At 47.8% G+C, this 14,084-nt stretch overlaps 2 protein-coding genes across 4 annotated transcripts in view; one reads left to right on the top strand and one right to left on the bottom strand.

Annotated features, from left to right (window-relative positions):
• Nucleotides 1-2,058: 2,058 nt before the first annotated feature.
• Jmjd4 (jumonji domain containing 4) lies at nucleotides 2,059-10,308 on the bottom strand. Of its 2 annotated transcripts, none has more exons than XM_039085389.2 (6): nucleotides 9,893-10,308; nucleotides 9,579-9,744; nucleotides 6,806-6,940; nucleotides 6,391-6,622; nucleotides 5,456-5,602; nucleotides 2,059-5,232 (listed from the first exon to the last, which is right to left on the bottom strand). In XM_039085389.2, the coding sequence occupies exons 1-6, from the start codon at nucleotides 10,155-10,157 to the stop codon at nucleotides 4,933-4,935; spliced, it is 1,245 nt and encodes a 414-aa protein (XP_038941317.1). In that variant the 5' UTR covers nucleotides 10,158-10,308; the 3' UTR covers nucleotides 2,059-4,932.
• A 60-nt stretch (nucleotides 10,309-10,368) lies between these two features.
• Snap47 (synaptosome associated protein 47) overlaps nucleotides 10,369-14,084 on the top strand; it is a 41,557-nt gene continuing 37,841 nt past the window's right edge. Inside the window, exon 1 of one of the 2 annotated variants that reach the window (XM_006246488.5) lies at nucleotides 10,369-10,488. The gene's annotated coding sequence lies outside the window, so the exon portion shown is untranslated. The remainder of the gene's footprint in view (nucleotides 10,489-14,084) is intronic. The other variant, NM_199389.1, reaches the window with a different exon arrangement.

Raw genomic sequence — 14,084 nt, 5'->3', positions numbered from 1 at the left:
GTCCCTGTCAGTAGCTATTTCTTGCTCCAGGAGCATGGCTACCAGGATCCCCTATATTCAACATCAGCTGTTTTCACCAGGTGGCAAACGGATGGTTTCCTTACCAACCATAACTTGGGACTGCAGCTGGTATCAATCCTCAGCATCGATTGGATGTGGTAGTATACCTTTAATCCCAAAAATAGGAGGAAAGGAAGGAAGGAAGAGAAGGAGGGGGTGAAGGAAGGAGGAAGAAAGAAAGCAAACAAAACCAAAGGAAACAACTCTTATCCCTGAGGGCCAGGGAAGGCCCTATTCTGCAGCTCTGGGAATGTGGCTATCAATCTTTAGAGCATGTCTCCAGAAAAGCTATGAATAACGATCTGTGGAGGTCCTTTTCACATCCTGTATGCTGTAAATACTGATTACAAGGCCTAGCACCAGCTTTACTCAAGATAAAGGTAATATTCCATGATTCTTAGGGAAGATTTTCAGATACTAAGACTTCAGAGGTTTTGAACAATAATTGTACACCTTCTTTATGAAGTTGTGGTTTGAACTATCAGGAGACTCATGCACACTGTGTATGAAGCAAAGGTGAGCACACAGGCTGTGCTCAGTTGTAGGCAAAGATTGGAGTCTAGAGGGCACCCTACAAGGACCTGTCCTGACACATGGGTCAGTTTACAAACAGACAATTTAATGCTGAAGAATGCTGCCAAGGAGGGAGGTGGGCCATAGATGGGTAGAAAAGTCAGGCTCAATGTCCCCACAAACCAGCACATTGGGGTCTGTGTTTGTACAGGATGCTCTTCTTGTAGGTATGATTCAATTTCAGTTGGGGTGGGCTTTCCCTGGTGTCCCTCCCATTCCCTGTTAGTTTCTATGACTGGTTTCTTTTTTATATACTAATCCATATAATTCATATAGCATATACTTCATATGTTCTGCTCTACTCTTCAGCCCCATCTTCGGTTTCAAACCTGGTGACTGTGGGGATCATAGGCCCCTGCTTTTATTTCTCCATTGTCTCAGTGGCCTTTTCTCTTCACCAGCCAAACAAGAAACCACCTTAAGAACAGAATGGGTATGTAAGTCTAACATGCAGATTTGCAAACTTGGGCCTATGTGATGAGAAAGTCTGGCTGTGCTGCACAGAGTACAGGGACTTCTTGGGAGCTGTGGTTGGACTTGGGAGGCAAAGTTAGCCTGTGTGTGAATGAGTAGGTGCTGGGACAGGGACTGTGTCTGCTGCCTCTCAGGTTGCCTTGGTAATCTCCTCCCATCGCAGTTCCTCAGAGGCATTTGGTAGAAAGGCTGCCACCACTTGGGAATTTCCCACACAAGCACTGGCAGAGGGTGCCTGAGGAAGAGCTAGCTAGGTGTGGTCTATGGGTGAGTCAGTCACCAGGTATGACTGGAATGCAGCTCTACTCTCTGCCCCCCTTACAAGGCCTGCATGCAGAGATCACTTGCATAATTCCAGCCTCACAGAGGTCATTGTCTAAGCTTTCCTGCACCAGTTGACAAGACAGAACCTGGCTTCACACAACACTGTGTCCTATATGGACCTAAGGGAAATGACTCATCACTCTCCGGCCGGGCCTTGTGAATTCCGATATTGAGAAACAAGAGAAAGAAGTAAAAGCTTCGTACCCTACCTCCTCAGCAAGCAGGGACTTGCTGAGCCCCCTTCTATCACAAGACTTGGTTTTGCCTTTGTCCCATTTGCTTTCCTCCATCACCCGTATTATTCCTGTGTGAAATCTGCCAATTAGCTTGTTTCTCACAGGCAAGATGCAGCTGGGTTTGCTTATTTGTTCTTTGTGATCAGGTGTCTACATAGCTCTGGCTGTCCTGGAACTCACTATATAGACCAGTTGAACGAGAGACCTTGTCTGAAAAAATAAGGTGGAGAAGCAATAGACACCGATAGTGACACTATTTGTACGGTTTTAGTGCTCTGAGAATGTGGATAATTTTATATACATTTGTTTTCTTCACCACAGGGTTTCTTGGTGTTACCCTGGCTGGACTGGAACTGTTCTGATTGTTACAAAGACACTAAAACCATGTAACTTTCACTAAAACAAATGCATACTTTTAATAGGATTTACAGAGCGTGGGGTTGCTCTGGTACTCTGCACCCTCCCAAGTGCTGGGATTACAGGTGTGTGTGTGTGCGCGCGCGCGCACAGGCTACTGATTTTTTGAAAAACATGTTGAATACACTATAGCTGTCTTCAGACACACCAGAAGAGGGCATTGGATCCCGTTACAGATGGTTTGAGCCACCATGTGGGTGCTGGGAATTGAATTCAAAACCTCTGGAAAAGCAGTCAGTGCTCTTAACTGCTGAGCCATCTCTCCAGCCCAGGTTATTGATCTTTTATAAACCAACTTTTGGTTTCATTGCTAGTCTCTAGTTTTCTGTTTCAGAGACTTGTGCTGCTTATTTCCATCTTCCTGTGTATGTTCTATTGGGTTTACTGGTCCAAGACGCTTGTTCTTTCTGAAGTCCCGCAAGCCCATCATTTTCCCTCTAGGTAAGATTTTAGCTGTCTTATAGTTTGTATATTGTCCCTTCATTTTCAGTAAACTAAAGTGTACTTTCTAATGTTGCTGTTGATTCTTTATCTTACCCTAACATAATCTGTATCTATATTGAGTTCTCCAACTATTTGTTATTTAATCGCAGGCTTAGTCAGGTGCTGTGACGTGTGCATCATCCTCCCACTGGGAAGAGGATTCCCTCAACACAGATTTGAGGCCTCCTTGGGCTCAGATTAGGATGTTTTCCTTTTGCTAATGCTTTCCACATGTTGGGATAACTAGGTGGAGTACATTTAATGTTAATTCAAATCATCTTTCAGAAGATGTTACTTTTGAACAGTAGTGTCACAATGGAAATACGTGTCAGTAAACTAAGGCTGTGCCCATGGCGGCTGGGACAACAAAATAAGGAGATGATAGAAGAGCTCATAAAACACTAATGTTTGACTTCAAGGATCAGCAACAAGAGTGGTATCTGTGAGACTCACACAAACATCACATTGTGGCAGCCTATAAAGTACTCAAGCAGCACGAGGTCTACTCTTTGACATGGATTCTACCGTTCAAACCTGGCAACACATTTGCACAGCAAGTTCCTGAACCTGCTGAGCTGTTTATCATGGGCTGCTCCTGGCTTGTTAATCTGACTTGGGATACTATTATCATTCTAATTACGCTGGTCATGGGAATACATAGTAGCTAATATCTATCACACATGGCCTAGGATGTTAATTTCTGCTAGTCTAGAGTGAGGGAGGTAAATTAAGTTGCTGGGCCACTTGAGTGAAGTCGAAGTATCTCCACACAGGAAAGGAACCAGGGCTCCAGATCTACACCCCTGGCCAGTTCAAAGGCAGAGCCTGGGTGAGCTTACCTACCTGGCCATGTTTGAGGACCCTGAGATATGCTGCGCAGGCTCTGAGAACAGGAGGTGCTGCCATTATTTAGCTGGCAAAGGGCTTGAAAGGTTTAGTAAACACTTTTCTTTCACTGATTCTCTATCTAACACCAGGCGCCATCCTCCTAGCCACTGGTCTCCAGCAGCTCCTCAGCAGGGTCAACCAAGACGCAAGGCCCTACTCCTGGCAGGCAGGGCAGGAAGAGAGGTGTCCCTGCCCTACCCACATGCTTCACTTAGTCTGTAGAGGGACCTGTAGCTCACAGGTCAATTAGCTACTCTACAGGGTACCACCAGTTGTGTCTTGTAAGACCAACTCTCTAGGCCTCACATGGGTCTTCTGAAAATGTTCCCAGGCCTTACCCATTATTACCTATTATTCCTAGGGATGATAGGGTGTGTCATGGGCACAAGGCCCTGTATAAGAACCCTACAAAGATTCTGGCCAATTCTGCTTATAATTTCCTCCTTCCTATGAGGCCTCAGCTCAGACCATGAAGGCTGCAGGTTTAGGCAGTTTCTGTCTGCCAAGATCTCCACAAGTCCTGCGCTGCCCCTCATCCTAGGGGTCTATGCTGGGATCCAGAGTAAGCAGCTGGCTCTCAGAGGCTGCACACCACTGCCCTCAGCCACAACCCCTACTTCTAGAAACGGCACAGAGAACATGGCAGGCAGGCACCAGGATTATCATGTGGATTCATGCAGGCCAAGAAGCAGTGGTTTGTCTCCATCTCAGACTCAGAGAACATGCATGGGAGTGAGCGCAGCTTAAGACTGCATATCTGCCCTCTCTACAGGGCTCCCTATACAGCTGCAGATGGGCTAGCACAGGAGGCTAGGCCTTGCAGGACTGCTGTGGGCAAGAATGCTACTGCTCCCTAGTTCTGCACTATCATCTCCATCCTGGGGACTTGGATGGACCAGTACCTAGGCTTTTTGGCCACTTAGCACTGTGCCTCCAGCCACTGGCAAACAACACTTACCCTAAGAACTCGTATAGCTTATCATACCCTGGTTAATCCTAGTTCAGTTGGAGTCTGGCACTCCTAGGACAGAACTAGAGGCTCGGAGGGCAACTGCATACATAAAATATATATATATATATATATATATATATATATATATATATATATATATATATGTAATCTCCCAGGCTACACAGGAGTACCTCCAAGGTAGGCATCCAAAGCTGTCCATCACTCAGGAATCCTAGGGTAACTAAGAGGCTGGGAGGCTCCAAGGAAACCTGGCTTCATGACCACTACTCAATTCACATTCTAGGCAGGCTTGTTAGAGGTCAGATAGGTGAATATCTTTCTGGCCTCCAAGAGTTAAATTCCCAGTTTGGCTGGACTTTCCTCAAGGTCCACCCTGCAAGAACTGCACTGGCACAGGCTTGGGGCACATCCTAGGCCTCAAGGAAAGGTATCCTGCATTTCCAGAAGGGCCCTGGGGCAAGAGCTGCTTTCCAGAATTCTTCCTGCATCTTGATCTGTAGCATACTAAAGGGCTTCTGCAGCAGTCACTGAGTCCTCCAGCTGCTGAAGCAACTCCTCTGGCTGTGGTGAGAACACGCTGGTGTCCACTCTCTGAAAGTCAGGATTCACAACTACAGAGGCTAGCACATCTGCGAGGCGGCCAACATCAAATGCAGCCTGCTGTAGGCCCAGGCCTAGGCTCTTGTTGTCCCCTGAATCCCCCTTCAGTCCTTGTCTCAGGACAAGAAGCCTCTTCTCAGCGATGACCTTGAGGAAATGGTAAAATTCTTCATAGTTGATCCCTGTGCAGGACTTCATGATGACCTGGGCCAAGAGGAAAGGGAAGTAAGCCCTGGGGTCACATCCAGATGCACTGCTCTGGTGGGCAAGGAGTCCTCCCACACACCCAGCTGTCAGGGGCTAAGATGGGACCAAGAGACAAAGGTTCAGAGCCAGGAGGGTCGCCAACAGGGTCTGAGTCACGAAGCCTGGCCCTGGATCTGTACCGTCCCCAAAGCTGACCCAACATGAGCTGGTTGCTTCCCACCTGGCAGTGGTGGTGCCAGTCAGGCATGGAGTCCTTCCATTCTCCAACCTCATGCTGCACGGCCTGGAGCTCCTGCTGCAGGAAGTGCCACATGTTTGCCAGGTTGCAGCCATTGACCCAGTTGTGGTTGATAGAGATGGTGTCTTCCTGGACGGCAGAAGAGAAGTTGGTTCATGAGGCAACAGCAGGCCTCACCTTAGGTGAGCAAATCAAGTCCCATCCCACGCCCACCAGGCTCAGTGCTTTGGGTGCATGAAATAGTTTCAACTGTCGACTTGACACAATCTGGAATCACCTGAGAAAACAATCTCAACGAGCCATTGTTTACATTGGATTGGCCCACTGACATGGCTGTGGGGAAGTCCGTCTTAATTGAGGTGGGAAGACCTACCTCACTGTGTAGCACCATTCCCTAGGCAGAGGGTCCTAAACTGTGTCAGACCAGAGGACCCGAGTAGAACAGTAATTAAGAAAGTAAATCTTTATGTATTCATTCCTCTGATCTTGACTGTGGATGTGATGTAACTAGTCATTTCAAGCTCTTGCCTTGACTTCCCCACAATGATAAACTGTGACCTGGAATAAACCCTTCTCCCCTCAGTTGGTTTTTGTTAGAGTATTTTATCACAGCAATGAAACAAGAAGAGTGGGCAAAGGTAGAAAACAGACTCTTGGCTACCATAACCAGAAAATGTGGAGCCCATTTTATGATGGGCTAACACACTGGGATGAAGGTTACAACTTCACAGACCATGGCGGGAACCAGATAAAATAGGGCAAGGGGATAAGTTCTCAGTAGTCTCATTGGTGGCTTCCATTCCCTATGTCCAGCCACTGCAGAGGAATACTGCCCTCTTTCTACAGAAGGGGGAAGGCAGGGAGGGAACGAAGAAGGAGGGAGCCTGGCAGAAGCAGGGTCATGTGCACAGTCTTACCAGGTTGTACACTTGATGGTGCCACCCGCTGGGCACAAACACCATCTCGCCAGGCTCCTGTATGACTTCAATGGGAAGGCTGTCCTGCTGGATCCTGGGATACAGGTGGGTGTCCAGGAGCTCGGTGGAAGTCACATCATAGGGCAGGTTACCACGGCAGTCCCGAAGGGCTTCCTCCTGCCCTGGCGGGAAGAACAACCATTTCTTCTTCCCACAGATGTTGACTGACCAGCTGAAGGAGCGGAAGATGTCTGCATGGAAGGGAGACCTACAGCAAGGGCTTTTGGTTTGTGTCTTGTGGAGTCCTGCATGGAGCCTGTTTACTTATTTTTTTATAGGCCTCTAGGCAGATACCCCATATAGTCACACCTCCCATCTCACCTGCACCAGGTACCCATGTCCCTTCTGTCATTACCAGGTGCCCTTGGGGCCCGCATAGACAAAACGGTAGTCATCCACATTGAGGACGTCCCAGAACTCATTCAGCCAATCTGATGAGAAGTACACAGGCAGGGTGAATATATCTTCCAAGTCATCCACCAAGGAGTCTCTGAGGAAAGCACAGATGTTATAGCAGTAATCCACTCTGTGCCTCACCCAAGAAGGCCCACTCACATCAAATAGGGCCACCCAAGATCACCCAGTCTTAGTGGACTTCTTGACAGCTGCAGATCCTGAGGACCTGAGCTCAACCTCAACTTGCTCAGTCCAGAATGCTGAAGATGACTTGGGGCACCCTAGCTTTACTACCCCACTTAGGCAGTAGTCACTGAGCCTCTGAACACTTGGTGAGCATCATCCCAGGTCATGAGCTACAGGCCTCCTCCTTTTCTTCACCAACAGTACAGAGCCTAATGGTACCTGGCAACTCCAGGCTGCAGCCCCAGGTGTGAGAGCCTCTAAACCCATAACTGGGGCCCCCAAACACTGGATTGGATTAACACCATCCTTAAGGGAGATGCTGGGAAAAAAACTATCATTTCCAACAAGAGACAGAGATGGCCAGAGCCCTAGTAGCAATAAATTATCTGCAGGTCTCCGAACATCAGGGTCCCTTGCCTTTGCAGAGGTAGCAAGCTCGTTCATCTATTAAATTCTCAGGTATGGCTTCCCCTGTGGCCTCCTGATTATGCAACAACCTTCTGCCCTTTTTGGTTTCAGGTCTTCCAGACAAAAGTACAGTCAAACACTATTTCTAATGGACAATTTTCTAGCATAAATATGCCAGAGTAATATTTGGGAAATACTTATAACGGTAACATCAAGCAAGCAAACAAAAAAGAACCCCACCCCCAACAAAAGTTTACCTAAAATTCCAAACTACTACACACAACAATATTAGGGCCAGTGTTGAGGTTTTGGTCTGTTGTTATGTATTGTAATGCTAAATTCTATACCCTAAGGTCTAGATCTATGTGTGAATTCTCACTGCAGCTTTTGTGTGCAAACCTTGTTCCTTAATTTAAAACTATTAGTTAAATAAAAATGGCTACAGCCAATTACTGGGGTGGGAGTGGTTAGACGTAGGCAGGGTTGTGGGGGTAGGGGACGGTGTGTGTGTGTGTGTGTGTGTGTGTGTGTGTGTGTGTGTGTGTGTGTGTGTCTAGTTACCTGGTTGAACATGAGAGAAAAGGAAAGACGTGCCATGAGAGATGGACCATGAGCACATCATGGAAAAACAGCAAGTGCTTGGGGAACACCACTGGGGAGGTAGCCAGGCCAGCAGTTAGAAAAGTAGAACAAGGGGCTGGGGATTTGGCTCAGTGGTAGAGCGCTTGCCTAGCAAGCGCAAGGCCCTGGGTTCGGTCCCCAGCTCCGGGGGGAAAAAAAAAAAGAAAAGTAGAACAAGGGTGACCCCTGGTAACTGTCAAAGCTAAATAAAAAACATAGTCTGAGTCTCATTTATTTGTAAGCTAGTCGGGGATAAGCTGAATTGTCTGTACTACAGGCCTGTGAGACTGTTTCTCCCACGCCCAGATCGAGGACCTGTGTCTGGTCTCACTTTACCCAGCTCCTGCTTAGGCCAGCTCTAGGCCCAAAGAAGTAGTATGGCAGGTTAGCTGGAGGCTGGTGTTTCTCTTGCATCTGATACAGGAATTCAACTGTTTATTGGCTTACTCAGTATTGCTGTGCCTTTTGCTGAGGGTCTGAGTACAATGGTCTATGCTTGTGAAAGGCACATCAAGGAAACGCACAGTCCCAGGGTCTGTGGAGAAGGGTAATACTCTTCCCAAAGTGAGCACCATATGAGCTGGGTCTTAGGTGCAGCCAAAACTCCTGAGATTTAGGAAGCTCCTCAGCTTATGATGGGGTTATGTACTAGCATGTCTCAGTTGAAAATAACATAAATTTCAAAACATACTAATAGCATGTGTTTAGATGCTCAAGACCTTAACATTCCCAGTTCCAAAAAGAAAAAAAAAAAAGCAGCAGTCACCTAAGTGCATGACCACCATAGCTTAGCACAGCAACAGAGCACACTGTAGAGATGTGATCATTTCAATAGACCCCAGAGTTGGATGAGAGTATGGCTTCTTGACACTGTCCATTATTGAGAGAGAAGGGTGGGAAAAGAAACAGACCACATATGGCCAGACTGGGAAAACACAAAAATTCAAATTCTGAAGTAGTTTCTACTGAATGCACTGCACTCCTGCCCCAGCACAAATTTCAAAATCTCCTAAGCAAAGCTGTCACAAGTTGCTTTGTGAGGAAAATGGAGGCTGATCAGGGAGGGATTGAGTGTCTCTTTAAAGAGTAAGGAATTTCTAAAGTGAGACAGGAGTTGTTGTGGAAAGGTCACTTGACTCTTTAGAGAGCTTACAATGGACCAGGGGATGGCAAGAATCCCCAGAGCAATCATGGAAGGATACCTTCCTGTCTCAGAGAGGGCAGCCCTAGAGGATCTGAGAGGTACCTGCTCAAACATTATACAGAAGAGGAAGGAGACAACAGACCATCTATACCCATACGAGATCTACGAAAGACTTACTTTCCCCATGATAGTCTACCTGGTCCGCTATGTTGATCTCCTTACGGAACCATCCTCCCACCAGCTTTGAGATACAGACTAGAACTCTGCTGTAGAGGTAGCCCGTCTAAGTACAGTAGGCAGGTGCTCTCTGTACTGCCTGCTCTAACTGCTTAGGGTAAGTGCCCAATGGCCATCCGCCAGTCTGTCCTATTACCTGCACAGATGCCAGTCCTTGAGGTAGAGGCAGCCCCTTGGAGAGGAGTAGCCTCCTTGGATGTACTCCTTCCAGTAACTGATATAGTCACGGAAGGGCATATGCTCCTTGGGGTTTGAATTGTATTCCCGCACTCCACAGTTAGCAACCGGTACAACCGCGTCTCCTGCAGCGAGAGAGTCAGCACAGAAATGGCACAATCATACGCTTAGTTCACCCTCTTAGGATCCGGTTACCCTCTGATTCCACTTTTCTGTCCAGCCCTGGCCGCCCACCCATCCCGGGGTCTACGACTCCCGTCTGCACTCTCCTACCATACTTCTGCAGCAGATATTCGAAGTCAGGCTTTCCCTCCGATGTTACCCAGCGCCGCCTGCTACCCCAGCCTTCAGTGAAGGCGCTGGAAAACACGCAGGGCAGGTTAGGTAGCAGGAAGCCCTTCACGAAGTCAGCATAGGAGAAGGCGTCCGGCGCTTGAATGAAGTTCACGCTGCTGGGTCTGGGACCGCCGCCGCTAGGGACTCGGTCCCGGAGACCCCGGTAGTACCGCTCGGCAAAGGTGCGTGTCTCCCGATCCATCCACCGGGGAACCTGACCCCGGAGGCCCAGTCCCACTTCTCACTACCCTCCAAATGGGGACCAGAGGCTGAGAAAGCCCCTAAAAGCAGTTCACAGCAGAAACCACTGAGAAGGAGCCCGGAACAAAAAAACCAGAGGTGTGACATTCCAGCAGGAACTCAAGCCTTGGAGCTCTCAGTGTGTGCGCGTGCGCGTCTACGCGATTCCGCCCTCCCGCGCAGGCGTACAAGCGTTCACCGAGTGGTGGACCGGCTCTTCAGCAGCTGGCGTCTCTGTTTGGTGGTCCAGTGGAGCGTGCCAGTGTGTCTTCTGCGCGCTCCTGTTGCCTCAGGTGAGCTGCTAACGCGCAGCTAGGCAGTACCCCAGCTTGCCACAGAGACAGGAGATGAACATAAGTCCCAAAACTCAAAGGATAACTGCGTCCTAAGAGGATGGTGGGGTGCGGAGCGGACGGTCAGGATCCGCGGGGCGGGGTGAGGTTCCCGCGTCTCCTGCGTAGGTTGTGGAGGAACCTTTCCAAGGACTGTGCTGTTTACTTAGATATAGATCGGGGAAAAATTAAAAAGGAGAAAAGCGAGCTTTGGGGGATACCGAGGTTCAGGTAGAGAGGTGTGCATTAGGAAGAGGGGAAGGATATAAACAGGCGGAGGATTGTTTGGTCCAACTCTCCCATTGTGGACTTCACTGTGACTCTTGTGGTCAAAGTCTGGAACTCTGTTGCGGGTAGGTCATGGTAGAGATGACAGACAGCTCATAAAGAAATTCAAGTGAAGAGAAACACTTACCTAAGCCAGAACTCGTGGTGCACGCCTATAATCCCAGTTTTGGTGATGCTAAAACAGAAAGATCCGAGGTTCTAGGCCAACGTGAACCACAAATCTAGACTTAGCTCCAAAAGAAAAAAAGGCCAGGTTACAATAACAACAACAACAATAAAAGCCCAACGCATCCAAAATTCCATTCACATGTGATCACTAAATCTGGTATTGAGCCAGTTTTTCCAGATATACACGTGTTTATACATTTTATCCCTGTTACCTCTTCCCTCTCCCCGGGGCTGTCTTCCTTTTTTTCCTACATTGGCTGTATGTTATATTTGGAAACATTTTTTTAGATCTTGAATCTACTTCCTGGAATATAATTCTTAAAATTCTTGAACAGTTTGAGCTGGTAAATGCCATTTTGCATGCTAATGAGCCCAACACCGTCCAACAGCCAATAGTGTATGCCGGATGGAGCTGCTCGCTGAAAGACCTGAGCAGGATCAGAGAGGGTGGGGACTTTCAGCCCAGCCCTCAGCTTTTAGGGCTAAAGGTTGAATGGGTCATCGTGGCCAGTGTTTATCAGTCATGTCTCCATAATGAAAAGACCATAATATCCCTTGAAGACTCAGTGGGAGGATCCTGTGTGCCTAGGGAGAGTGAGGGCTGGGTCTTCTCATACTTGACCTCTTGCTTCTTCTTATACCCCGTGTAATGTCATTTATAATAAAATAGTAAATATAAGTTGGTGGTTTTCTAAGTAATATGGGCTTCTAGGGGAAATCCAAGTCAAAGAATATCTCTGGGACCGTGATTTGTAGGTGCTGGCCATGGGAAAGATTGGTGATACAACCTGGGCTTGCTTTGGGACCTGATGTGATCTCAGGCAGACATTGTCAAAGCTGAACTGAATGAAAGGACATTCTTCTGGTGTCCACTGCTGAGGACCCTTCTATGGTCCCAGAATTCTGGGCTGACTAGGATGTGAGAGTAGAGGCGAAACAAGTAGCTTCTGTTTTCCCCGTGAGACTATGAAACCCAAGTAGGAATTGCTTCTTTGCTGAGACCGGTGTCCTGAGCAAGAGGTCAAGGCCAACGGGTATATATGCTCTCAGGATCTCTGGGGCAACTTAGCGCGTAACACTAACTGGAGCATGAGCTCTTGGGCTTTGTGTAGTCAGTGCTGTAATCCTGGTCTTCACACGACGGCTGGCATCTGGGTGTTAGTAACAGTGTTGGCTATGTGAGGCCTGGCGAGAGCCCGGGAACACAGGTGTGTGCCCATGAAACTGCCTCCCCTACCTCCGACTGGGAAGCGCTGATGATGCACAACCTCAGCCCACACAGACCTATGGGAACCACGCATCCTGGGCAGAGCCACCCCAGAAGAAAACAGGAAAGCACTGGAGTTGGCACCCTTGAGGCGAGGTGGAAACACTGCATGGTCTCATTTCTCTGAATTTCTAGAGCATGCCCTGCAGCTACGCTGTTGTGTTTGCTGGAAACATCCTCAGACAGCAAGCCTGAGCCTCCCAGGGTGGGGATGGGAACTTCTGAGGGAGTGGAAAGAGGGTCTGCTACAGAGCAGGAGGGCAGGTAATGGAAAAAGCCAGTCTTGCCGCCCCCGCTCGGACACACTGCCCTACTGTTCTCCCACTCAGCCTTGCAGTGGAAGGTGTGCAAAACGTTGCGTGTTCTGTTACTTTGGAAATTAACTAAAAATAGGCTGTTTATTTGCTATTGAGTTTTACTCAAGGGCACATGGGTGATGGAAATGCTGAAAGAGACCCATTATGTCAACCCCAGTGTGTTAGGAGTCACAGTGACATGGGCCTGTTCCCCAAGAACGTCATTTATGTGAATTTGCTTGACACCCAGGGATTGCCTGCCATGTAATTGTGTCTTTCTCACATAGGGTCCTCACATAGGTTGCTACTCTATACCTGTCCTGGTGAAGGCAAGTTACAACCTTACAAAGGCAGATACCATACAAAAAGTTCAGGAACAGAGCATCTCTGGAGGGCCCATTAATTGTGTGCACTGGGTACTGGGTGCACAAGACTGGATTCTGGGACGTCACCTTTGGTACACACATTGAGTTATGTTAGGAAAGCTCTCTGAGGTATGGAGTGCTATGGCTGGTGGGCATTAGGAAAGGTAAAGGTGCTCTTTAAGTAGAAGCTTTAAGGTAGAAAAGTGATTCAGAGACAGGACAGTGAGGAGCCTTGAGAGGGAAAGAAGGGAGGGGGCAGCAGAGTGAAGCTCAGAGCCCATTAGAGTGGGCGGAGTTGGACTTTACACTATGTTAAAAGGGTATGCTTTGTATGGTTTCATAGTGCGCTCCCCTACTCTCCCACAACTCAGGGCCTCCCATATGCCAAGGGATACATATTCAAAAGAGTTTGGGCAGAAACATAACATTTTATAGTTCTGTTTCCTGATTCATTGGTGGTGAACGGACTAGAGAGGCAGGATGAAGTGAGAAGGTCCTGGAGGAGCTATGCCAATAAGGGATGACCCTGTGCTAGAGAGTGTGTCACTGGAGACAACTGCCACCGTTGCCAATCAGGGATCACGACCTGTCCCCCAAGCCAGGTCTGAAAAGAGCCAAGCTAAAAGACAAGATGTATTCAATGTGGCCATATTGGGAGAGGGACAAAAAGATCTAATGGACCCTCAAGTCCTGAAGTGAAATTAAATAGAGGCTGAAGATTTGCATACCTACCCAGTAAAAGTGTGGCCACACCCACTGTTAATCTATCTTTGTCTGGACGTTAATCTCTTCATGTAAGGTGGTTTAGCAAGTTGTTAAAATTATGTGAAATCTCTTTCTAGAAGACAGGTCTCTTGGCTGGTATCTTTTCCTTTTCCCAGTTTGAGATTCCAGGGGAGAAACCCATTTCTCTGGGATCCATTGTTTTAATACTTAATGGTCAGATTGAAAGACACAATTGTCTCTTTAAAATATTTTCACTTCCGCCAGGTTGGTTATACCAGGATTTACTTATGGGTTTATGAGGATGAGGAAGAAGGATCCAGAAACTCTTGGTTCCAATAGAGTTTTGTTTAAAAAAAGAAAAAGGAAAAGGAAAAAGAAAAAGATAAAAAGACATATAGCCAGGGCCTAGTGCAGTATGAAGTACCCAACAGATGGCCAAACAAGGAG

The sequence above is a fragment of the Rattus norvegicus genome, chromosome 10, assembly GCF_036323735.1.
Source record: "Rattus norvegicus strain BN/NHsdMcwi chromosome 10, GRCr8, whole genome shotgun sequence".
In the NCBI taxonomy this organism is placed as follows: Eukaryota; Metazoa; Chordata; class Mammalia; order Rodentia; family Muridae; genus Rattus; species Rattus norvegicus.
This window is presented reverse-complemented; position numbering and strand designations above follow the sequence as displayed.

Bases quoted from the DNA above. Each gene is read 5' to 3' on its own strand.
- Jmjd4 (XM_039085389.2), bottom strand. From the start codon at position 10,157: ATGGATCGGGAGACACGCACCTTTGCCGAGCGGTACTACCGGGGTCTC. The intron at 9,745-9,892 runs GTAGGAGAGTGC...CTCTCGCTGCAG, and splicing joins ATATCTGCTGCAGAAGTATG to GAGACGCGGTTGTACCGGTT. The intron at 5,233-5,455 runs GTGGGAAGCAAC...CTCTTGGCCCAG, and splicing joins ACTGGCACCACCACTGCCAG to GTCATCATGAAGTCCTGCAC.